Source organism: Opisthocomus hoazin, chromosome 6 (assembly GCF_030867145.1).
Source record: "Opisthocomus hoazin isolate bOpiHoa1 chromosome 6, bOpiHoa1.hap1, whole genome shotgun sequence".
Lineage (NCBI taxonomy): Eukaryota > Metazoa > Chordata > Aves > Opisthocomiformes > Opisthocomidae > Opisthocomus > Opisthocomus hoazin.
The window spans coordinates 59,771,883-59,796,345 of NC_134419.1; the positions used below are offsets into that span (position 1 = coordinate 59,771,883).

At 41.3% G+C, this 24,463-nt stretch overlaps 2 protein-coding genes across 9 annotated transcripts in view; one reads left to right on the top strand and one right to left on the bottom strand.

Moving 5' to 3' along the window:
- Positions 1 to 4,635, top strand: part of WDFY4 (WDFY family member 4) — a 146,424-nt gene extending 141,789 nt beyond the window's left edge. For all 6 annotated transcript variants that reach the window (XM_075423362.1, XM_075423366.1, XM_075423364.1 and 3 more), the window contains one exon: positions 580 to 4,635. In XM_075423362.1, coding sequence (XP_075279477.1) covers positions 580 to 646 — 67 coding nt within the window. In that variant the 3' untranslated portion in view covers positions 647 to 4,635. The remainder of the gene's footprint in view (positions 1 to 579) is intronic.
- The window catches only part of VSTM4 (V-set and transmembrane domain containing 4), a 60,920-nt gene that overhangs the window by 7,478 nt on the left and 28,979 nt on the right, over positions 1 to 24,463 (bottom strand). The window contains exon 8 of one of the 3 annotated variants that reach the window (XM_075423372.1): positions 10,188 to 12,769. The exons of 1 other annotated variant lie outside the window; for it this stretch is intronic. In XM_075423372.1, the coding sequence (XP_075279487.1) occupies positions 12,644 to 12,769 (126 nt within the window). In that variant the 3' untranslated portion in view covers positions 10,188 to 12,643. Of the gene's footprint in view, positions 1 to 10,187; positions 12,770 to 13,551; positions 13,620 to 24,463 lie in introns of those variants that run through there. One more of the 3 variants, XM_075423374.1, reaches the window with a different exon arrangement.

Sequence of the window (24,463 nt, forward strand, 5' to 3'; positions counted from 1 at the left end):
TGCAATATTTGTTGTCATCTCCTGCTCCAGGATGTTACGATGTACTGTAAAACAGTTGCTGTCTTCCTCTCCAGAAGTGTTGGCATTTTGATAGTTCCTAAAATGGTTCCTATATTCTGCATGCTCAGATTAAGAGCACTTAGTGACTCTGATGTTGATATGCATTGAAAGTGGGAAAGTTTGAGAAGGAAGGTTAGTTTCATTAGTGTTGGTGGCACTGCATGCAGCAGAGATTTCAGTGGCTGAACCCATGACATTATATGCTAACAAGTCTAAATTCTGAATCTGGCCAGCAGATTATTTAACATTCGTAGAGTCTAAGAGAAGGGTAAAAGCTTCTGATCTGGCCAGATTGTGCACAAGTAACCCACTGAACTCCAGCAAAGTTTGGATCCAATTCTATGTTGAGTCTTAGACAAATCCTGTCTACTCAATATCACTGTTCTTCAAATTTAACATTAAGGATAATCTACTCCCTTGAATGTTGTATACTCCTAATTGCTACACATACAGGAGAAAGCCTTGATCCTATTTGCATCTTGCTCTTAAACATTTTTGTCTTTTTCTTTCTTTCTCAAGAAATTCCTCCAAGCTCCTAGTTGGTGATGACTGGGGAAGAGTCTGCTGCTGGTCTGTGGATGGGTAGGAAGAAATATCAAGAACTCTTCTTCCTTCAGTCTTTTGGATGGAGAGAAAATTACCTTTCAGATCACAAAAACATCAGACAAATTGGAAGCCTATGGTTGGGGACTGAATCTCAAAGGAGCTGTTGGATTGACCATGCAGTCAACTCTGATTGAAGTTAGAGAATGAACTCCAAAGTTGTGAAAGAGACACTGACAGACATGCACACAGGCAATGAGATTTTTGCAGTATTTGTCCTGGGAAAACTTTTGTATTTTAAATATTATTTTAGATACTGAATTTGGCATAATACATTGTATTTCACAAATAATAGCTAGCGAATAAAACTGCTTTGATTATGCCAAACAGCAATGTAGCTTAATAAAATTAACATATTCTAATTTTAATACCATTAGATCAGAAAATGCTAAGGCTTCAAACAGATGTTAAGCAAGTTTGTTGCAGTATCTTTGTTCTTACTAACATGCAAGTATGTTAATGTCTCAGTTCCTACTCTTCCTCCTTCCCTGAATCTGCATGAAAATGTATGCATGCCTTCTTGAAAGCTATTAAGTGAAGGCAGGAATTCCCAGGTTGACAGAGGTGCCTTTATCCAGCCCCATTGTGAACATGTGTTACGGTGCAATCTTTAAATTCCTAATCTCTGACTTGTTTTTTTTCATAGTGAGCAAGGCAGGCAAAATGCATGGAATGGGTGCAGATTAAGATCTAACACAGCTGGTCAACATATTTTTTCACTCTCGTCCTTCACTGCCTTCTTGACTAGCCTTGTTCTCTGGAGTATCAGTATATGAAACATACTACAGGATCTACCTTCACAATTAACCTGCATAGTAGAAGTGGGTATCTGTAGTATAAGAAGGATGAGGCCATTGTGTAATAAATTTAAGTGCCATTTGTGTCCCTAGTAGAGATGGGGAAAGCATGAAAAATCAAGCTTCTTAACATGGATTTGATGGATAGACCACTCGGTGGGTAAGGAATTGGCTGCGTGGTTGCACTCAAAGAGTTGCGGTCAATGGATTTCCAAGTGGAGAGCAGTGACAAGTGGTGTTCCTCAGGTGTCAGTACTGGGACTGGCGCTGTTTAACATCTTTGTTGGTGGCATGGATACTGGGACTGAGTGCACCCTCAGCAAGTTTGCTGACGACACCAAGCTGACAGTGTCAGCTGACACACTGGAGGGAAGGGATGCCATCCAGATGGATCTGGACAGGCTTGAGAAGTGGGCCTGTGTGAACATCGTGAAATTCAACAAGGTCAAGGGCAAGGTCCTGCACATGGGTCAGGCCAATCCCAAGCACAAGTACTGGCTGGGCAGAGAATGGACGGAGAGCAGCCCTGAAAAGAAGAGCTTGGGGGTGCTGATTGATGAGAAACTCAAAATGATCCAACAGTGTGCGCTTGCAGCCCAGAAGGCCAACAGTATCCTGGGCTGCATCAAAAGAAGCGTGGCCATGCAAGGGGGGTGATTCTGCCCCTCTGCTCTGCTCTGGTGAGACCCCACCTGGAGTCCTGCGTCCAGCTCCGGAGCCCTCGGCACGGGAAAGTCATGGACCTGCTGGAGCGGGTCCAGAGGAGGGCCACAAAAATTATCCAAGGGCTGGAGCACCTCTCCTATGAGGAAAGGCTAAGAGAGTTGGGGCTGTTTAGCCTGGAGAAGAGAAGGCTGCGGGGACACCTTATAGCAGCCTTCCAGTATCTGAAGGGGCCTACAAAGAAGTTAGAGAGCGACTTTTTGCGAGGGCATGTAGTGACAGGACAAGGGGTAATGGTTTGAAGCTGAAAGAGGGTAGATTTAGATTAGATATAAGGAAGAAATTCTTTACTATGAAAGGTTGTGAGACACTGGAACTGGTTGCCTGGAAAAGTTCTGGATGCCCCCTCCCTGGAATTGTTTAAGGCCAGGTTGGACGGGCCTTGAGCAACCTGGTGTAGTGGAAAGTGTCCCTGCCCACCCCAGTGGGGTTGGAACTAGATGATCCGTAAGGTCCCTTCCAACCCAAACAATTCTATGATTCTATGAAAATTTGAAGGAGATAAACTGATACATTAACTCCCTCCCTCACTCTCTGCACCCCCAACCCTCTCCCCACCCCCCCACCCCCCACCCCTCCTTGACCTGGTAAAGAAATTGTGTATCTTATCTTGCACACAGAAGGGCTGAGTAGCCACTTAGGCAAAGCAGTTTCCTGAACAGCACAGACAGGGTCAGGGCAGAGCTAGGGTGAACATGAACGACATTATGGTTGTGAAGGCCCTTGTGTTCATACCACCAAACACACCCATGAACAGACAGAGCCAGGAGAGTTCCCTGATTTCCACAGCAATGGGACTGGTTAGCACTAGAGGAGTGAAGCCCTGTGTGTGCTGCACTGGACAGCCAGAGATTGAAGAACTTGAGGAACTGAAGACAAGATGTTTTTATGAGTCTTCCTCTTAACTACACCATCAACTTTCTTCTTCCTGGAGGGCATTGCTTTTTTCATGACTCTTCTTTTGAATTATGTTGCTGAATGAGCAAGACTTCCTGTGGTGAACAGCTTCCTCACAGAGTGCTGAGACATGTCCTCCCCCCAACCCACCCCACAGCTCAGTTTAACCTTCACTGTGAGTGAGGTAATTGCCTGTGGAAAATATACTAATTAGAGGCTAGCTCATGATCCAGACATACAAGGAAGGCGGCATTATGTCTATGCAGATGACCTGGCTGGTCATCCTTTCTAACCTCCAGGTGTGTGACTTGTTGACTCAGATAATATCCTTCAGTGAAACATTTACGGAAAACAGGCCAAAACGCACCAATGTTTTTGCAGTCAAAGTAACCCTATGAGGCAAAGGTGGACCATGCTCATCTTTCCTTTTCCTGAGGACTGAGGAAAGGTCAATTGTTACAGAACTCAACAAAATTAGTACAATACTTCTTTCCTCTTCCCTCTGCACATTCCTGTGATTTGGATACATGGACAGCAAGACTTGGAGTCAACTGTGAATACAGCTTTACTGAACTGTGATAAAGGTGGTTAAGAGCCATGAAAGAAGCTTACTACCTGTGTTTTCATTTACCTAATAGGCATCTTGATAGCTTGCTAATTGTGTCTCCTCCTTTAGCCTTTTCATAAAGCCTGTCTTTGCCAATAGCAAATACTCCCTTTCCTAAAGCTTGCAGTGGCACCTATCTTGCACTGATGGCTCCAGTGCTTTAGACATCAATCTGACTTTGTTTGGTTTAAGAAGAGGCCAGCTGTAGGCTAGCCATGCATGGATTTGACCGGCTCACCTCCTTGTGCCTAACACGAGTTCTCTTACATCTTCAAGAGAAGGAAGCATCAGCTGTTGTTTTGAATCTCAGAGAACAAATCCAGAGTGTGCACGTGTGAATGGAAGTCAGCAGGTTAAGAATGAATGTCTTCCTGAGTCAACCTTGTTCTAATGTTCAGGGAGTTGTAATCTGGGAGAATATAAAAAGGCGAATGGGTAAAAATGGGTTGCATTTTCCTCCTGGTGAAAATTCTGATTAGGAGTGATTTGCTGTACACAAGCAAATACTTCCAGCATAACTCCGTTGTTACGCTAAGTGGCATACTGTGAACATCACTAGAGTGCTGTAACTATCCCAGAACCAACTTTTACAAGGGGTAAGTAGCTCAGGGTCAGAATTATCCTTAAAAGAAATCCAATCCTATTAGGATGAGAAATGCAGAAATAAGGCACAGTCTTAACTCTGCCCTGTAGGGGAACCAAGAAGAGAAATGTGGAACAGCACTACCTTTATGTGACTTTAAAATCAGTTTAAACTAATCAAGGACTGTAAACCCTAAAATGCCTTAATTGTGCTTATTTGATCATTCCACAGACCATCTTGCTTTCTTGTTTGGCAATAGAATTCTTCTAAATGTTACAGTGAACATTAAATACAGTCTTATTTCTGTAGCTTTCTGTTTGCTAATAAATGTTTGTGAAGCAATATTTACACAGCTGCCTGTGCACTGTAGGGCTCTAGCACCCTCATAAAAAAGAACTTGCTCAAACCTTTTTTGAGAAATCCGTGCAAACCAATCTGTAACTCCCGCGGGAAAGTTTCCCTTGTGATTGTCACCATGTGCTACTGTTCCCAAGTCCTTTTCGTACAGGGATCTCAAAGCTTGGTACAAGAGGGTATTGGTAAGGTCATCTCATTCATGATCGCTTATGGCTGTCACAAGGGAAGTTACCTGAGAGCCATATGAGCTAAAATAATTCACAGGAATATGCTCCCTTCTGCGTGAAAATGCACCTTGTCATGCTTGTCTCATGTTTCAGGAGGGACATCCCAAGGAAGTTGAAAAAGAAGACTAGAAAAGCTCTGGACCTGAGCCCAGCTCTTGTCTCCTCCTGCTTGGTACTAAGCACCTCTGAGCTGCAGTGATTTGTTTGCTTATGGCCACACAATTCACTTAGGGATCAGAGTAGTTGTTTCATTACTGGTGTCACTCTTCAGGTGTGTGCGTGTGTGCATAGCAATTGCTGTCATTGAAGTCAGCCAGGCTGATAGGGAGGTGTGAGAGGGAACACGGCTGGTGGAGGAATGTCAAGCTTCCCTATGCTTTTTGCCTTACAGACAGGTTGTCATCAGAGCTCTTCCGCCATGTCAGGAGGCTCATGGAAATTTGCCGTATGAAGTTTTTAAAAGGGAATCCCCTCGTTCCCTGCACTGGAATTAAATTTCATATGGAAACCTGGCATCCAGAACCAGGCAGACTTCAGCAGTACATAGAGATCTTGGTGACCATGAGTAATGTATGCTGTAATGAGCACTGAGCAAATGTAGGCCTTGAATTGGGGACAGCTGCACCTGTGTTCAGTGATCACTCAACGTGTTTCATACTCGAGTGTTGCAACCCTATGCGTGTGGAGGGTGGTTGGTGTAGGGCAGTCACTGAGGGAGCAACGGTGAGCGCGCTGGCTGGGTGGCTGGAGCTGACAATGCCAGGTGAGTCCTGTGGTGGAAAGAACATTGTGAGCTCTTACTGATGGGGGAGAAGCTGTCTCTGTGTGGGTGACTGCAACAGCAGCATTGGAACTTTCCCTGTTTCAGGTCAGAAATTGTCTCCTCGTTCAGTTTGGGCAGGAGGTTCTAAGGACTTTGCTTTTTCCTCGTACATCTGTTCCCTGCCAGGTGGGACAACAGTCAGACATGCTCCCATAGCTACTCCAGTTTTGGGGGGATGCTTAGGTCCCGTGGGAGAAGCACAGGAATTAAGCCACTGGAATGAACAGTGAGAGTGCTCTTTGGCCACTCCTGTGCTCAGTCCATTGCCCATGGTGTCCCGGCTCTGGCAGTTTCCAGTGAAGAGGTGTAGCAAGTTAAATCTCCTCTGTCAATGTCTATGTCCTTATACCCCCTTATTTTACTGACACTGATGGATTAAACAAAACAAAATGCAGTCAAGGTATAGTCATTTAAGTTCCCATCTTTGACTGTCACAGTTGCAGAGCACCAGATCTGGCAAACAAGCAAAAGGCATATCTTTGTTGTGACAGTGGGACCACACATGTTGTAAACAAGGGATTCCAGTAGTTTTATTGAAATAACCAGAGCTGATATCAGACTGCAAGGTGATTTGGTTTGGAAGGTGAAATCCTGATTTGCTCCAAAGCCTTTACCCACCTGGCAGGCTGGCTTCTGCCTATAACCTGGCATTTGTTGACTTTGGTTGTGTAAGGACTCAGTTGCCACTTCGCTGGGTGTAACAGCCTGTGGTGTTCATGGTGGGTGTCAGAAGCTCCGGGCAGCTCTTGGTTCATCACAGCCCAATCATGAGCTGAATATATACTCCATATTTGGGCTGTATATTTACAAGCCTTTCCCTGTGGCAGTGCTGGGACTGTGATAAGTGGGAGGAGGCCCACTAGAAATCTACTCAAGCAGGTCTAATTGTACCAAATAGAACGGCTCAGTAGAGTGGAAAATAGTTCTCATATATCTATCCAAAGAAGATAATGACCTTTTAAATAACTGAAGCAATTTTATTTCAATACCCCAATTACTCTGAACTCTCAAATGTCAAAGTGCAGAGCACTTTGAAAATAACTTAATTTAGACATTTATAGCACTTAGACACTTCTGGTTTCTTATCTAACCTAATTATGGGTTGTACAGGAAATTGCAAAGCATCCCAATTAATGTTATTTTTTATAGTGATGCATAGGAGTGGCCTTTGCCATTTGCCGTCGTCATGTGCACAGCGATTTACTAATTTTGGATTTTGAGTTAGTTGCCCGGCAGGACAGAGCTCTTCTATCCTCCAGTGTCTCTTTGAGAGCAAGCCAGGAGGAAGTGGAGGTAGAAGTGAGCATAGCTGTGTTTGCCTCAGGGATTTGAGGGGCAGGTGTTCCATGAGAGCAGAGTGCCATTGCAAGGCAGCACCATTTAAGGCGTAGAGGTGCCATATAGAATAATAATGGCTGGCTGTCAATCTTGTTGATCCTCTCTGATCTAAGTACTTAGGCCAGGATTCTCCACTTACTTGTCTTCCACAAGGCAAGTGCAGGGGAATGAGATTTGTAAAGCTTCTTGACTGGCTGCCTGAAAAATCTCTTTATAGATGGTGAAGAGTGGTTTCCCTTCTAGTTCCTACGCACAGCAGGCAGAATCGGAGGTGGAGAAAATGGTGTAGCACCACTGAGCAGTATCCAGTGGCTCCTTGTGTGCTTTTCTGGTTAGAGGAGGACACATGTCCAGTTACCGTGTTTGAAAGTGATAACTGTTGCCCATCCCCACGTGCTTTTTGCCCTGTATATTTTACATGATGTCCTGGTTCTGTGTTGTGCTCCCACTGGTGTCAGGAGAGAACTGTTAGCAGTGAGAGAAGTTCCTGCAAGCCTCCTCTTTCCTAAGGATAATCTAGAAGGATCAGTGGCTAATTTCTCAAAGGAAGATGTGGGGCTGTGGTAGCTAGGTAGTGTAGCTGCTGTCAACAGTGATGAAGACCATGCCAGCCCAGAACAGGAAGGCAAAAGCTCCCAAAGGTGATCCTGTCTTGTGCAGCTCTATGTACAGAGCCCTAATGCACCATTATGTTCTCGTTCGCTTCCTTATGGTAAAATATTGCTGCAGACAAGATAGACAGGATTTTAATACAGCTTAACAACTCAAATCCAAGAGAGAAAGTTTGACTCAACAGTTTGTGCTCAAAATGGGCACAGGGAACAGGCACACAGGGAGGTAAGAATTCCCTTTCCCCAAAGTTTTTTCCTATCCAGGACCAGAACCCAAGTGAGCTTGTCTGGAGACTCTGTGCACACAACCTCCTGCTTCCCTGAGGTGAGATGCAGGAGCGTGCCAGGTCCTGCACAGTAGGGAGAAGGGTAATTGCAGTGACTAGCTGTGTTATGCACTAAAATGAAAACCTGAGCAGGTCTCAGCCGGAGGTTCAAAAAGTGTTGCCAGGACGTTTCTGACTGGGGTGGTCAAAGACTGAACAGCCTCCTGTGCAGTTTGCAAACAACCCAGCAAAGCTGGTGAGACACAGGAAAGACTTAACACAATCTGAGGCCGCTCAAGCTAAACAGTTCGCATAACTGAACAGGCCACTGGAAAGGACAGCTAAGACTAGCAATTGAGAAAGTTCTGATAGTGCACATGATGTGGGTTAGCAAAAATAAGATGTGTTCAAGGACGTGGAGGCAGTCTGTTGCTATTAGGGTTAGTGCATAGTTACCAATCATAAGGGAATATGGGGTGCGTGAACAGCGCGTGATTTATGTCTGTAGCCTATCCGAATAAGCGTGATCGCGTGTACAGATATGGAAAATGTATATAACCACGCAAGCAGAGCAATAAAGGGAACTGACTGTGCACTGCATCAATGTGTGAGAGCCGTTCCTGTCCTTGCACGGACGCTGAAACTCGGCAGGGCTGTGAAAGTGGATGGTGAGGAGAGTGTAGAACCTTCTCACTGTACATTTCTAAGAGGTTAGACCAACCTCTACAAGGTTAAATAAGGCTGAGTCGGTCCAACCTTGAGATCAAGTGATAGACTAGCTGACATCTCATAATCTGTTCTGTCTCCATTTTCTCTTTTTTTTTTTGTCCTGAGAGGAATAACACAAACTTGAAGTGTTCTATTGACATGCAGTCTTTCGATCTACCCTGCTTCCCAACCAAGGTAGCAAAACGGAGTCAAAGCAGGTGGTGGAACAAAGCACACCAAATGAGCATATTTCAGATCAGTGCAGGAAACTCAGAAGAGCAACCGTTATGCAGTGGAATTTAGGAATTTTATGCTTTACCTTGGCAGGCTAGATTGAGGCCAAAAAAGATCTTTGCACCCTGATGTCACTTACCAAAGGTGTTTTGGAGAAGCCCTCAAAAAGCAGAATTTGACCTACAAATGAAGTACTAAATGAGACCTCATCTAGTCCGAGTCTTTCTATGCCAGCGTAACCTGGCCAAACCCTGGCTAAGGACACAAGTTTCTTGAGCTTCTTAATGAAGACAACACCAAAATTACGTTATTCTAAAACAAATAATTTGCTTGTAATTACAGAGATAATGACATTCTGACCACACCTACCAATTAGAAAGTTGTAATAAAGAGTAATAAAACACCTTTTCCTTGGCCTGCAGAATCAACCCACACACTAATATGATTTACTCCTATTTGCTGATGGAGGATTCTAGTAATAAAATTTAATGTGGAGGAACAAGGTGCATTTAACCAAAGCTGTAAACATCTCTAATTCTGTTTAAAGCTACAGGGTGCAGTCCACTAACATTTAACAATCTGATACTAAATTGGTATGAAGCTAATAGAGATCTATTTGTTAAAATATCAGTACTAGGCCATGTTTTACCTGTGACGACAAAAGGAGTAACCAAAACAGTACGACTCAGCAGACTCCAACTGCTGCTTAATAAGGTATTACGAGTCTTCATGGGAGCTCCTGTCATAAAAGAACAGGACCACATTCAGCTCTGCTGCTGTTCGGCTGAAGCCAGAGGAGTTAGGCCAGAGATTAATTTGGCCTTGCAAGTCCTGTTAGGAGCTAAATCTAACTTATTCAGCACTTCTGCTAAAGCACATGATATTCTGTGAAATTTTCTTTTCTGCAGTCTTTCAAGTGAGTTGCTTTGAGACTTAAAGATGTACAATTAATTGCAAGGTAAAGGATGACATTTTGCTTTCTCCAGTGATATGATCTGGCATTATTAAATCTGGGTGGACACTGTATAACAAAAGGCATAGGAAATGTCTGCTCAGGAAGATGGGTGTTGTCCTAAGCAGTATTTCTGGCCTCCTTTCTCTCAGCTAGTCTGTTGCCTTTCAGGATTCTGCTGTCATCTGAAGTTGGTCACAAATTGAAAACATTTTAAAATAATGGAATTTTCTGCAGAATGAAAAGTTCAGTTCCCACCTATTGGGGTTGTCTAAATGCTGAGTACGAGATAAACACATATCCTCGAATCATTCTCTAGCAAGCAATAAATCCTACACAGACTGAGAGAACTTATCTCACCAAAAAAAGTAATTTATTTAGCTCAAATAGCTGTTACTGTGGGGAATTAGATACCAAACATAAACAAGAATACACAGAAGATTAATACACAGAGAATGGTATTCATTAAAATATCGGGCATAAACATACAGTAGAGGATTTCTCTGAACAGTGGGCACAATGGCCAGTTGAATGTAAAAGCAATGTTTATATGCCAAGCTTCAGAAAGTTTTCACAACTAAGTGGTCAACTCATTAATGTGTTAGGGTTTTATTTTTAATTCCAAAGGAATCACTAATAAGTTCTATACTTTTCTAAGGCCTACCTTACAGCTGTCTGCATAAGAGATGTGCTCTCTGAAAAGTCAGTCAAACTCCGGCTGTTCCAAACCTGATCCTTAAAGGTTTGATGGCTCTTTAACACCAATTTCGTTTTGGTCAATAAGTTGATTGCTGTTGTCAAAGTCTGTCACCCGATCAGAGAACAAGGAAAGATATCATGCCCTTTTGGTGGGTGATTAAACTCATGGGATAGTGAAAAGGTGAAACAAATATTTTCCTGACAGCTCAAAAATGCAAACAATAAAAATGCAAATAGTTACTAGCAAATCTATTGATAAAAGCTGGCCTTAGTTTGGAAAGAACTGTTTTGATGAGGGACTAGAGTTGGAATTAGTACTGTATATAATGATCAGCCTGACAAGCTCTTCTTGAGGTTTTTTTTTTTAATACAAGAGATTTGTATCTAACATGGAAGCAGGTGACTGCATTTTACATTTACATATCCTGGCTACACAGTAACAGATTATATATGCTGCCTATTCTCTACTGCTCTTCATATACAGACTTGTTTATTCTGGTGAAACCATCCAAAATGCAGTGATGTGGTCTCTGCCTTTGTCATGTGTCCCCATCCCTGCATTGCCACCACTGCCCTTCTCTCCTGCGCTCCCATGCAGTGACAGGAATAAGGGCATGAGTACTTCCACGATGGTTCCGAGCCGAGCTCTGAGCCCTGGTGAGAAGTTGCTGTATCACTAAAAAAGCCTGACCTGTAAAGGAGGAAGCAACTTGAATCACCTTGGTTAGGATTTCAAAACCTGACTGCAAGTGCTACTCCAAAATCCACACTAAATACTGCTGAATGAGTGGCTTGTCAAGGGCTCCCTTCCAAACCTGGAGAGGACCTGGTACATGCCAAGTATCAGATCACCATGGCCTAATGGTGAGCTAGAGCCCATACTTTTACATCTCCATTAACTCCGCAGTTACACAAGAGTTAAAGCTGCCCAAGGGCTGAAAGATGTTGGCTACGCAGCTCTCCCTGAGTCTTGGTGGAATATGGGCACTGGAGATTGAAGAGCTTGAAAACATCAGTCCAGCTGTCCTTCATGACTGAAATACCCAGGATGCCACAGAATAGCCCGTTTCCCATGAATGTGTATCAAAGAAAAAGGAAAAATCCCTTCTCAGTTATCAAGAGGTGAAGAAAGGGGAAGAGTATTTTGTGCTCTCACATTAGGCTCATTTCCCTGTCTCCCAAGCTGTGGTCTTTCCAAATAAATAACTCCACAAAAAGTGATCAGGGTGTTACAGGGTCTGCTCCATTCTGAAGGATAAGCTGTGTGGTTTTTCCCCTAGGTCAGCAGCTCGGTAATGTAGGCCACAGGAGGAGACTTTTGCAGGTTTGGGACTACCAGTCTAGATCAAGGCCAAAGGCAGTGTTCTTGTTCTGTCAAAGTCTTTTACTCTCCATCAAATTTTTCCTATTCCCAATTAGAGTTTAAAAAAGATCAAATCCTGGAAAATTTTCCCAAGCTATAAATATTCTTCATCAGATCATTTGGGTTTAACTACGAATGTTTCCTTTGTATTCTTTCAATATGTTTGATTTGAAGCACTTAAGAAGAAGTTTACTAAAAGTAATATAAGCTTTTAAAGACGATGTCATTTAGAAAGGGAATTTGAAAATATAGAAACCAAACCTTTTTATAACTGTTTCTGGCTGGGGGGAAAAGCAGAAACGTAATTTTAGCTTTTCCTCTGCTGTAGGTAAAAGGCTCAGCTTTACTGAGTTAATATTTTTCTGACAGGAAAAATAGCATTAAATTGACATATTTCCTGGTCCGTGGTCTTTGTCTTCAGAAGCAGGCTGATGTGCATGGATCCTGCCACTTACCCTTCTGAGGCTGGTGAAGATGATGTTCGCAGCTGGACTTGTCACATTAGCATCAAAGAAGGAATGATGTTTAGTATTGAAAATGCCCCAGGTGGAACTTCAGTCCGTTTAGAACAGGGGGACCAAACACTATGAAGGGTGTCTCCGGGATGTCACTTGTAGACCAGCTGCTTTTTCTATGATTCCTTTCAACTACGTTTTGTTTAAAAGTCTCATAGAAAAATAGAAGTGCATGAATGGAAATAAAAAAATAGGGACATTTTTATGATTTTTATAAATAAACAGCACAGCAAGAATTAAATAGAACACAGACAAAGGACATTTATACAGGCATGAACTATTACAGCTTGTTCTCCTCAAAGAGTATCTGTGCATAGACTGTCGTACTGGGAATGCCTTTGGCTTCCTGAATTGGCTTCATAAGTTCAAGTTCAGCATATGTTAAATTCTCCTCTGCGATTTTTGGCTAGGAAACAGAACCAACAAATTAGTTATAATGTCGTTACCACTGAATGTAAAAGATGCCTCAAATATTCTATAGAATGGGCTATATTTCTTCTCTCACACATGCTAATTCTACTATGCTGTTAATCAGTTTAGTCTGCATTGGAGTTAGTTCATAGAAGATGAAATAAAAATGATATGAAAAATAAGAAACAGGAAATAGTAGGATTATCAGGTTCATTTCCAATTTTTCCTTGTTCCTCAAACACTGAACTTTTTAATTTGACAATTCAAATATTGCAAATTTGAAAGATGTGTGTTAGCAAAATGTTCATCCTCTTTAATCCTAAATTTCCCAATTTAATTTTAGTTATTACAGATTTCACAATTTGAAATATACATGCCAGATTTGCTTCCCAGCTGTAAACCTTGGACCAGTTACATCTCTAATCAAAGCCACTCAAAGTATCACTTACTATCTTTCTTAACAGAACCAAAAAACATGTTAAAAATATGCAGAAGGCAGCGAAAATGGACAGAATTGAGTTATTGTCATTCCAATGGGATTTCAGCACTTTTGCCATGCTACTCAGAGTTTAGAACAAAGGCCATACCACCAAAGCTGTCTGCTGTATTACTATGGTTGAGTTTTAGACTTAAAACTATAAAACTTTGCTAAGAGAGATGTTATCAAGAAAATTCACTGAACCAATTTCATGTGGGTGACAGAAAAGCTGCCTACGGCTACTGGAGACCTGCTACTGGAGACTTCATCCAGATTCAGCGTGGTGGCTTAGAGGAGGAAAGTTGTCTTGTGTTCCTTTGTGTGTGTTGGCTCATCAGTTGGGATTGGTTTGTTCATATCAAATTCACTGCAGAAAATGTAGCAACAAACAAAACAGTTTATGCTGAATTGTGTGGGGGGCCCTAGTACTTGATATGGACTTCATTTCATCTGCAGAAGATTAAAGTCTGTGCTCCCTGAAGAAGGGTGAAGTGCTAAGGCCCTGTGCAAGTGAAGAACTGGAGAACTTGTTATCTTCTTGGGTACTGTGTTCTACCTGAATATAACTGGTGTCCTCAAGTTTAAGCTCAAAAAGGACAATTAAAGCAAAACAAAAAACATTTCAGCCATGCAAATTGTTGCAGTCACAAGATTATACCTTATAAAAGAGTTGCACCTCTGAGACCAAGAAAGGCTTTGACAGTTGTAAATGGAAAACAGACTCAAAGTTCAGAAACCAAGATTTTCCATACAGTACTTCAATGTTACAATGAAGAAATCAACAATATTTTCCAATGCCATGAGTTTCCTTTATGTTTTATTTACTGCTATTTATTTCTTTCTGTGTTAACATAAATGATTCCTGTTTCCTTGAAATGTGTTTGAATAATTATTATATTGTCTTCTGGCTAAAAAGATAAACATTTAATATCCTCTGAAATCAGTCCCTGTGCTCCCCTGCTTCCTGTCTTTTGCACTGCTCTGGAATCCTCTCATTTGCCTTTACAGTTACTCACAGTCTGGATTTCAGATTGTTTCCCTCTGGGTGGATCAGTTTACACTTTTCCAGCATTAATTTAATCTTATTTCTTCTCTGCAGATTTGATCCTGAAACACTTAGTGCAGCTGCTACTGCTGCAAATGGTGTCACTGAAGTCAGTTGATCTGTCCATGTGAGTAAAGGCCATTTGCACAGCTAACTGCAGGACTGCAATCTTTGCATTTGATTATTCACATGGTTTTCCCTCCCTCCCCCTCTTGCTTTGGTAGTCCTATTTGATCTCAGCTTCTGGTCCTCATTCACTATCAAATGCTCCATTGCTGACCACACAGAAGATTTCCTGCTTTCCTTGAACTCTCTGGAGTAATGATGTAAAAGAACTTCCTGTGGATCACAGCCTGATCTTTTATGTAACAGAAATAAAATCAGACATTTCTTTATTTATGTATTGGGACTGACCTGAACCACAATGTATAGAAAGACATCTGTCCTATCCTGGCTTTGGCTTAAAGGGTTAGAAAAAACTCTTGGTCAGCCACTCTAATCCTTAATTAATTTTTATATTCCCTTCTTCCTTCCAGCCTGTGAGAGTATTAGCCTCAGTTTCTAGGCATTTAAGAGGTTTTTTTGCCTTTTTTGATACATTAAAAATCTCTTTTGAGATTTCAAAATTATATGTGCCCGTCTATTCAGTAGGCAGTACAGAGGCTAATACAGAAGCTAAGTTGAGGTTGGAAATCACAATAACACCAGCAGATGTTGAAGACTTTATTCCCTGTGTTTGATAGCACATCTAGTCTCTGTTTGAAGGTATTGGGACTTTTGGTGCCACCTTCAGTGGGTGTCACCTCAGACCCTAAATGCAGAATGACACACTGCATATGAAAAGCCTCCTAAAAATGAATCTGATAAAACTTTACAAACAACCTCTTGGTCATGCCAGAGTAAAACTCTACATTTTCTAAGACTGACCCAGTGCATCTTTTGAAGTAGAAATATTTTCATTGTTCTGTAGAAATTGGTTGCTCAGGGCAAGCTAAATCTGTATCTGCTTTCCCCTTTGCTGTTTAATTGTATTTCATGTTAGGCTTCCATTTAGAAAATGCCGCTTGTCCTAAAATCGCCAACCCAACGCCCAGCTCATGTAAATTTTAGAACTAAGATTTATGAAATCATATTGTCCAGGTGTTTTATTATATTATCTCTAAATTGCATTGTTTTCCAGTGTAGATTATCTCTTTATTCTTACTTTATTCTATTACGTTTGGATATGAAAAATAACACTAGATTCCCCAAAACAGGTCATTGGGCAGTAGTGGCTGATGTGTTGCTTTCATACATTTTTATGATGTTCCTATAGTAAACATAATTCAATAAAGCCAAAACACACTAAATAAATAATTGCATCTAGAAAAGCAATAAAACCAAATAAAATTAGTACTTTCATAAGTGGAAAAGGTACTTCAATTGCTGCTACAAGCAACAGCACACCATAAAATGTGTAGAATAATTTCCCTTATGCATATTTCTAGTATGTAATAATTTGATTGAAAATATGAGGAAACACACAGGAGGTTCAAAATTGTGAAGGGTATACAGTTTTCAGCAAAGGATGCGTAATAACAGTGCATGGGAGCCAACACTATTTTAAAGTACCTATGGTAGCCAAGGTTTTATTCATACACTCTTCTGTACTTCATTTGTCAATCAGTTTAATTTAATTTTGCTGGTTCGTTTGTCCAAAACCAATTTTTTTTTTGAACAGGGAGGGAAAGAAAACTACTTCCATGATTTCTTCTCTCCTTTAGATTGGATAGCATTTTGGCAATGTAAACCTGGAATCCTTCCACCACCTCCTTTTTGGAACAATAGCGTGACTTTGATAACTGATTTTATAGATGGGACTGATACCAGGGCAGAAGAGGAAGAGACAATGAATGACTGCCCATTCAACTCTCTCTTTCCATCCTGGCTCTTCAATTAGGAGGTCATCAGGATTTCTATGGCTACAACATCGTTTCCTGAAAAATTACATCATTGTTCTAAAATAAAGTTGAAATTATTTCTTCAAATAGAAATCCGTTCCAGAATGACATTTCTAGATAGAGTCTTTATCGTGTGTGTCTCATTTCTCATCTTGGGATTGCACGCTTTGCAGAAATATAAATTGGGAAGAGTCATCATTTTCCAGCATATCTTCTGGCAAATGCAAAATTATTCCTCTTCCAGATTTCTTTCAGTTTAATTTTAGTTTATTCCAGTCACAGGGCTTCCCATCAGCAACTATGCGAAAGAGTTTACTTATAGGAACAATTTTCTTAACAAATTTCTGCAAAGTCTATCATGTGAGTATTTAAAAGAATCTTAAGTATGTGTATACATAGTTTTATTTTCATTGGGTTTGTCCAGTATATAAATGTGTTAGAAGTTATCTAGAAGGATTGGGTTTTTAATGAAAATTACTCTGATTTTTATGTCATAATTACCAGGAATGTCAATTTTGCTCTTCCTAGGCTTAGCTGGTTTGTATCTTGGCAGCCTCAAGGATGTTTACAGTGATCACTGAAAGTGCTTGAAGTTTTAACTAAGACCACCTTTATCCATATTTATAATTAGGTATGAAGAAAATAAGGAAATAATAAAATCATAAACTTAACTTGTCTGGAAAAAAACCTGATGCCAACTTGCACTTATAGATTGCTGCAATCTCACTGCTCCATGACCACACCAGTTATCGTGAAGATGACAAAATCAATGTGAATTTCTAATTAAAAATAAAAATCCCCTGATTCTCATTTACTATCAAAAATAAGCAGAAAAGGGGTCACTTCTCAGTTCACTTCAATCTTGAATATTTTAGTGCCTATTGCTACAGACATTTGCCTTGGAATTCAGTGTCTATACAATCACATGCGATGGAGTTTTTGTTGGGATACGAAGCAGAATGACTTTAACACGGGACCAGGGTAAGAAAATTATGTTTAAGGACCAAACTGAATTTTTATCTCTGAGTTTTCTGGATTTAATAAGCACATGTCCCAAGTTCCAGTCAGAGCTTCATAATGTTTTTAGTAACTCAGATTTCTTGCAGCAATACTTGAAAATGAAACTCCACTCTCACTGACATGCCCCTTGCTTGTAAGTGAATGGATTAGGTCAGCAAGGATAAAATCTTGCCAGTTCTGCATAGGTTTGCTGGTCTGATTGCCAGTACATGGCAAATTGCCACCTATGGATCAGCCACGCTGTGCTGCTGGGTGCACACTGCGGTGCCAGGAGGATGCTGTAGGAAATGCAAAATGGAAAAGGTACAGAGTCAAGAGGTGGTGGTGAAGTTAGTTTGATCCAGCCTCTAGGAATTGCACTTCTCTGCAGGTTACTCCACAGCACAAAGCAAACAGCCCTGCCCCAGTGCCACAAAGTAGCTCTTTATTAGCAAGCACATGCTGGAACTACAATTTTTTCTCTCCCTTTCTCTTGCAAAGGCCAAACTCAGATCTTTGGCCTTTTTCCTTTCATATTTGAGAAACATCCTGTTTTGTATTCATACTCAGTAAAGAGCTCCACAGGAAAAATGCAGATACTATCCAGATGGCACAGGTCAGGAGCATCCTGTGTCACCGCTTGAGCACGCTTAGTCAGAAAATCTCTAGGCAGGACTCTCCAGGCCAACTGGATGGGCTTTGCCCACAGGGACAGATTGTTGCTTCTTCCAGATGGGATGAAACTGCATACTGTGTGCAGCCTAAGGAAAAGGGGCTAGCCCATCTTCTCCTCTGCATATCTCATTTTCATAAGCATCTTTTTTTCAAAGCTGTGGGAGGACATGGCATATGGCTGCCAGCTTGTCCATCACCAGAGGGTCAATTACAGAGGTGAAGGCAAGAGTGTGCTGAAGCGAAGGTTCAGTATGTTTGGTGGACAGGCTGCAACTCCCTTGCCTGGGCCACCAGGACAGGGGGAGACAGCACATGCTAGCAGTGGGGTTAGGCAAGATTTTGCAAAGTTAATAGTAAGAAAACTCCCTGTAGCTTCAGAGAGAAAAGGATTAGCCTTTGACAGCCCTATTTTTCAATATACACTGGAAAAACACTCTCTCTAGAATGTGTGGTCTTTCTTGTGCTGAAATCAGTAGTGCTCCGCAGGGCCATAGATACAATTTATGCTCAAACCCTATGAACTTCAGTGGGATGTCTCCCTCATTAAGGTAGTAATTTAACTCTGGAGTCAGAAAGAGATTATTTTTTTTCCTCTTTCGAGCTTTGGGTATTTACCAATGCCAGTGTCGTGATTGCAGGCAGAAAGCCACAGATTCCCTCTGGAAGACAGGAGCTTCAAAAATTACTTCTGCAGACCTTCATTAAAATCTGAAGCTAGATCTGCTAGATGAGTTACCCTGTAGAAATGCAACTGCTGGCCAGTAAGAGTGCTGAAATATCAAGAGATCCATTGTCTTCTCAGTGCCAAAACTGAGAAATACGACATTGGAAAATATGGGGAGTAGGAAGTATGACTTTTAGCGGCACTATCAGTTGAGAAGGACAGGTTTTTTTCCATTAAGATGCCTATTTTTTACTCCCTAGAGTAAATAATATAATATTTTTATATAAAAATTTATGTTAAAATTTAAAATTACAGACTTCCTGGGAACATTATCTACAACAATTTGTGAGGCCTCTTTCAGCATTGCATCTAAATTTTGCTATTGAATCCCACAGAAGTTATGATAACAAAGTCAGCGACAAAGATAATTTGTTAAGTCCCACCGAATGATTTTATTTTAAAGAAACAGGATCCTACAAATGTACGACAGGTAGTGACTCTAAGGTGCGAGCCAGTCTATTTTTCTTCATTAACAGAATTAAGTGTACCTGGCAGAGGTTTGTCCAGCCTGTTTTAACAGCTTTTGGGGAAGAGGGTCCTCACCTTTGCTAATGCTTTATTCCTTTTACAGCTGCAGAGTTATTCCTAGATTCTAAACCAACACTGCCGGAAATCAGGCTGATTTCTTCTTATCCTTCAAAAAGGCCCAAGGAAGTAACTAAAGGTTTTTGGTTTTCTGGTGACACTTCTATTACTCCAAATGTGTCATCATACAAAAACCATCTGCTGTGGGATTTTCTGAATACACAAGTCTTGCCAATTCCAGCAAGAGATTTTATGTATTTACACAAACTGTTCCTTCTTGGGGGTAAAGATAGCAACCTGTAATCTGAATGGGAAAGCAGGCATAATTCAGCAGTTTTGAATATGTTGTGTTCTGAGTGTCAACCTGAATGTGAAAATGATATTCATGTTCCTATGGACATCTTGCAACTTAAGGAGAGACTCAAAAAAAAAAAAAAAAAGATTATTCGTCTCACAGAGAGAGAAATTATGTGAACTGGAAATATTCAAGAATCACAGGGACTCAAGGAAAAAAATGTTCACTACTTCTTTGTATATCAAATATACAATGTTACTTGAAGTCTATGGGGATCAATAATGCCTTAAGAAATTTGGAACTTAAATCATCACCCTTTGTTATATATTGTGGAGGAAATAACTCTTCTAACAGAGGGTGGCATAGCTTTTAATTTAAAATCATCCAGGAGAAAGGAAGACCTGATTGTTCCCAGATCCAGAATCCACAAATTACTGAACAGATGTATTTCACGTCCTTTTTCTATCTCAAGGAAAGGGCCAGTGGTACCTACAGGTTAAGACTAATGAGGAATCCTACTAGTTGTGCAAAAAAATGACTAGCTAGCCTGATGCATGTGGTATAAGACTGGTTTGAATGATGTAGTGCTTAATTGTAAGATGAAAAAGAAGACTGGGAAAAAAAATCAACTCGTCCACCAAGTACAATCCTGCAATGTGTAAATTTGCTCCCAGGTTGCTGTGAGGCTGAAGCTGCAGGACAGTAGGCTGGAGCACAGCTTAGAAGGCACAAATTCCCCAGCAATGAAAAACCAAAAGCTGCTCTTTACATTTCACAGCTCTGACATGGTAATCAGACTGCAGATAAATCACTTGCACATCTAGACCCTTTCCCAAAAGGACTCCAAGGTCTTGGCTCTAATATACAGTGGATGTATTTGTTTGTTGTACAATGGGAAACATATTCCTGAAACCTAGAAGTTGAAAGGATTTTTCAGGTGAAGGAAACTTAATCTTCCGGGCAGCTTTAGGAGCATGTGTCTCCAGTGCTTCATGCAGGATTATACACTGATGTAGAACACTGAGCTAAATGTGTAATGTTGAAAGCTTGATTTTGCTGAGTACGTGTAGATGACAGGTGTCAAACCTATGCCAAGTTCCTGCTCAGAACAGCACCCTTCTGCTTCATGGACGTGGCAGAGGCAGGGAAGCTGTCCTTTGAATGAATACTTGCAAATTCCAGACTTTTCAGACATGTTACTCATTATAGAGCAAACACTTTCAGCGCAGGGACTGTCCTGACCTGCACTGGCTGGTACTCAGCACATTGTCAGCACTTAGCCTGCAATGATAAATAAGGATGGGATTTTCAAAGATGCAGAAAGAACCCTGAGCCTCCCATTTCTGTTACATCTGTAAAAACCTGGGAATCCACATCTCTCAACTGGCTTTGCAAATCTCAGCATAAAAAGTATGCGGTGCAAGAAAAAAGCAGGCAGGTAGAATGGGTGTCAAAGATTATGCTTTCACTCAATGTTAACAAAATGCCTTCCAGAAATTTCACTCAGTCTTAGACAACCATAAGTTCTTCCCGCTTCTCATGCAGCTTTTACAGCATCATCAACAAAAAAGAATCTCAGCAATTGTGTGGCACTGGGCCACCAGTGATGCAGTCCATGCCGACATAACCAATGCCATCTACGCTGTGTGAGCTGAAGGTATAAGGATGCTTCTCTTAAATAGCTCAGCTATGGTCACTAAAAACACTCTGCTTCAGAAGGCACACAGGACCAATATGTATTCTGTGGTGAGGAACAAGAGAAGCCAGACACACTCCAGCAAAGAGGTTATTTAAGAGATTGGTCAGTGTAGGAACAGCAGAAGCCAACTCTCAGTGTACTGTGTGCTTTACATGTACAACGTGTTTGAAGAACTAAGCCAAAGGGGATCATTTGTAATACAAGACATTTACCTGATTTCAAAGTGGGATGATTACATGACTTAACAGAGGCCATATAACTCAGTGGCAGAATGAGGAAGATTCCCTATAGCCTGTCTTACCTGTGCAGGTATTCCCTCCCTTAAAATTTAGTGTGAAAATGATGAAGTCTACAAAAATTTTGCATAAGCAAAGATTGCAGGATTTGGCCTAATCTGAAGTCACATCCTTTCCATTCGCTCTAGTGAAACACACAGCAGCTCCTAAGCTTCGTGGTGCAAACCTTCACCAAAAGACACAGAAACCTTTTCATTTTGATGATATTCTGTAACTCACACTCTTGGGCTATGACAACTAATCTCTAGGAGGTAATGAAAGGCTTACCAGAAATTTTGGTTGAGGAAGTATAAGATTCATCTCTACCAACTCAAAGGGCTAAGTAGTTGAGGCTATAGCAAAACAGCCCTTGGAGAGCAGGATTTGTGAGCCCCTAAAATTTTCTTCTTCCTAATGGCTCTCTGTGCTTCTTGCATGCTATAAAAACCATCCCTTTTTGCATTTCAGCATCTCTATTTCCTTTCATCTGTACACATTTCTCATTGATGCTAATAGAGAATGACACTGATGGGGAATATTTTTGCAACAAGGGGAGAATAGAATTGCTATTCTGGCTAAAGCAAAAGCAATATAACTTAAGCAGAGTTTTTAAAAGGCTTTATTCAAGGCTGTGGAATTGAACATGATATTAGGCTTTCTCTCTTTTTTTTTTTAATTTTCATTGAGATTATGTCCATATTTTATCCAGGTTATTGTATTCTTGTAAAATTTTACTGCAACACTCTCTAGCATGTTAACAACAAAAGAAATTCTCTAGCTTATTGTAAACATCTTTCAAGAAACCAGAAGCACATGTCCTCTGGATATCATTTTGCTGGTATTTAGGTTATTACGAAAAATTTCCCAAAACACTGGAATTATTTTGTAATGTTCCTCTATACTCTAGCTTGTTTGCTTAGGTTTTCTAGAACATTTTTCTGGTGCTCTGGTGTGGTATCTTCCTTGGATTGTACAGGGAAGCTGCAGAAGAAATCCAGAAACTCAGCAACTTAAGTCTGTCTTTGCAGTACAATTACCTAGTAACTACATGCCATCAGTGAAAAAAGACCTACTGCAGACACCAGCTGTGCAATAATTACAGTTGGAAAGACAAAGTTATTTTATCCTGCAGAGATTTGGCAGGATGATGATAATATTTTTTTGCCCCAAAGCAGACTGAAATCTGAAATCTGCGATATTTCTGAAAATTAAGAAAATGGGGAGATAAGTTTGCTGAAAATCAGTAAAATGTTTCGTTTAGATGAATGTGATATGTATTTTTCTCTGTAACTATCACCATTTTGTATCTTTGTTGAAACTTCTTTTACTTCAATCAGTTTAATTTCCTCACCAAAAAATAATTTAAAAGCAGAAAAAAATGATTTATTCTTTTCTTTTTTCTGAGAATACTAAAACATGGAAGCTTAACCAACTGTGTTGTAAAGGAAGGCAAGAGGAACAGAAATGGGAAATGGCTATGGGGAGTGTCCTGGTCAGCTCCTGAATGTGCCTTATAGACTGACTTGGGTTTAGTTTACTTTGCCCTTTATTGCACTTTATTGCAAGGTGAGTTTGGGTGTGGAAAATCCTTTGGATAATATTTGTTGGATTATTTTTTGACTTAAAACTAGCTCATGCCTATAGATGTGTGTTTTGTGCAGGCTGCAAGGTCTCTCCAGGTGCACTCGGAGGTGAAATATGAAAGGGAAAAGAGCAACCTATGGAAACAGCTGCCAGACTCGAGTCCAACAGCAAGGCATTAAAACCGAGCCTGCCGGCTGCACGTAGCGTGTGGATCCTCTGTTATGCTAGGGAAGACACAGCTGATTTCATTGTCTGAAAAGGCTTTATCCTGCTTGCCCCCAGAGAGTTTGAACCTTAACTGTGGTTGCATAGCAGGAAGGGAAGAGCAAACAGCTATTTGTGGCCCATATCCTTGGATTTATTCCAGAATGAAAAAGCATAAGGAAACAGATTTCCCTCAAGTTCAGCATATGCTGATGTGCTTTACTGACCTGCAGGAACAGTCTGAGTGCTTTAACTGATAAGAGCTTTTCCCAGGAAGGCTGAAGACCAACTGATTTCAGATGTAGCCGCGTGCCTGGGTGCAGTGATTAATGCAGTGTGTGGCTGTCATCCCCTGATGCCGAGCGCTCTCGCCTGTGTCTTTGTCCTCTCAGCACAGCTTTGGCCTGACACAATTACCTACATGGATATAAGGGGGTGTTTTGTGGACTTTTAAAACTCTGCCTCTTCCTCCACTGAAACCTGACTTGTATGAGCAAAGCGTGGCCAAGGTGCAATCCCTGCAGGACCAGCAGAGGAGAGGTGAGCTCCATACCCAAGCAGCAATATTGCCTATGATTTTAGCTGAGCAGCAATAAAGTCACCTGGCATTATGCCCAGGTATCCTGGGCTGTACCCTGACGATGCTTAAAAGGGCAGAGGTTTTTTACTGACAATTGGTGGGAAGACTCCCAATTCTAACCTCATCTGAAAGTGAAGCCATCACAGAGGAGTCTGGGTTACTCCCATGGCCTAACCTTAGGTACCCACTGTCCTGGGTTCGGCCTGGACAGGATTAATTTTCACCAGAAGCCAGGAGGGGACACAGCCTGGTGGGCTGATCCTACCTAGCCAGACAGAACAGGGAATTCGATACCATGTGCCGTCATGCTGGGTTCTGGGTGGGGGGAGCTGGCAGGGGGAAGGGAGTCGCGACTCAGGAGCACATAGGGCACCCGGCGGTGAGAGTTGCTCTGTGCATTTCACTGTTTGTATTGTATATTCTTCTTATCAGTCTTACTGTTGTTACTGTTCACTTCGTTTGCTGTTCTGTTAAACTGCCCTTATCCCCACCCATGAGTTTTTGCCTTTTTCTTTCCATTCTCCTCCTGGGGCAGGGAGGGGGATAGAGCGACCACGTGGTCCTTTGTTGCCGGCCATGGGCCAAACTGCAACACCCACCTTCAACCTAAGTTGAGGAGTTAGTCACTCTGGGGTCTCTCTATTGCCAGAGAAGGGAGAAAGGATC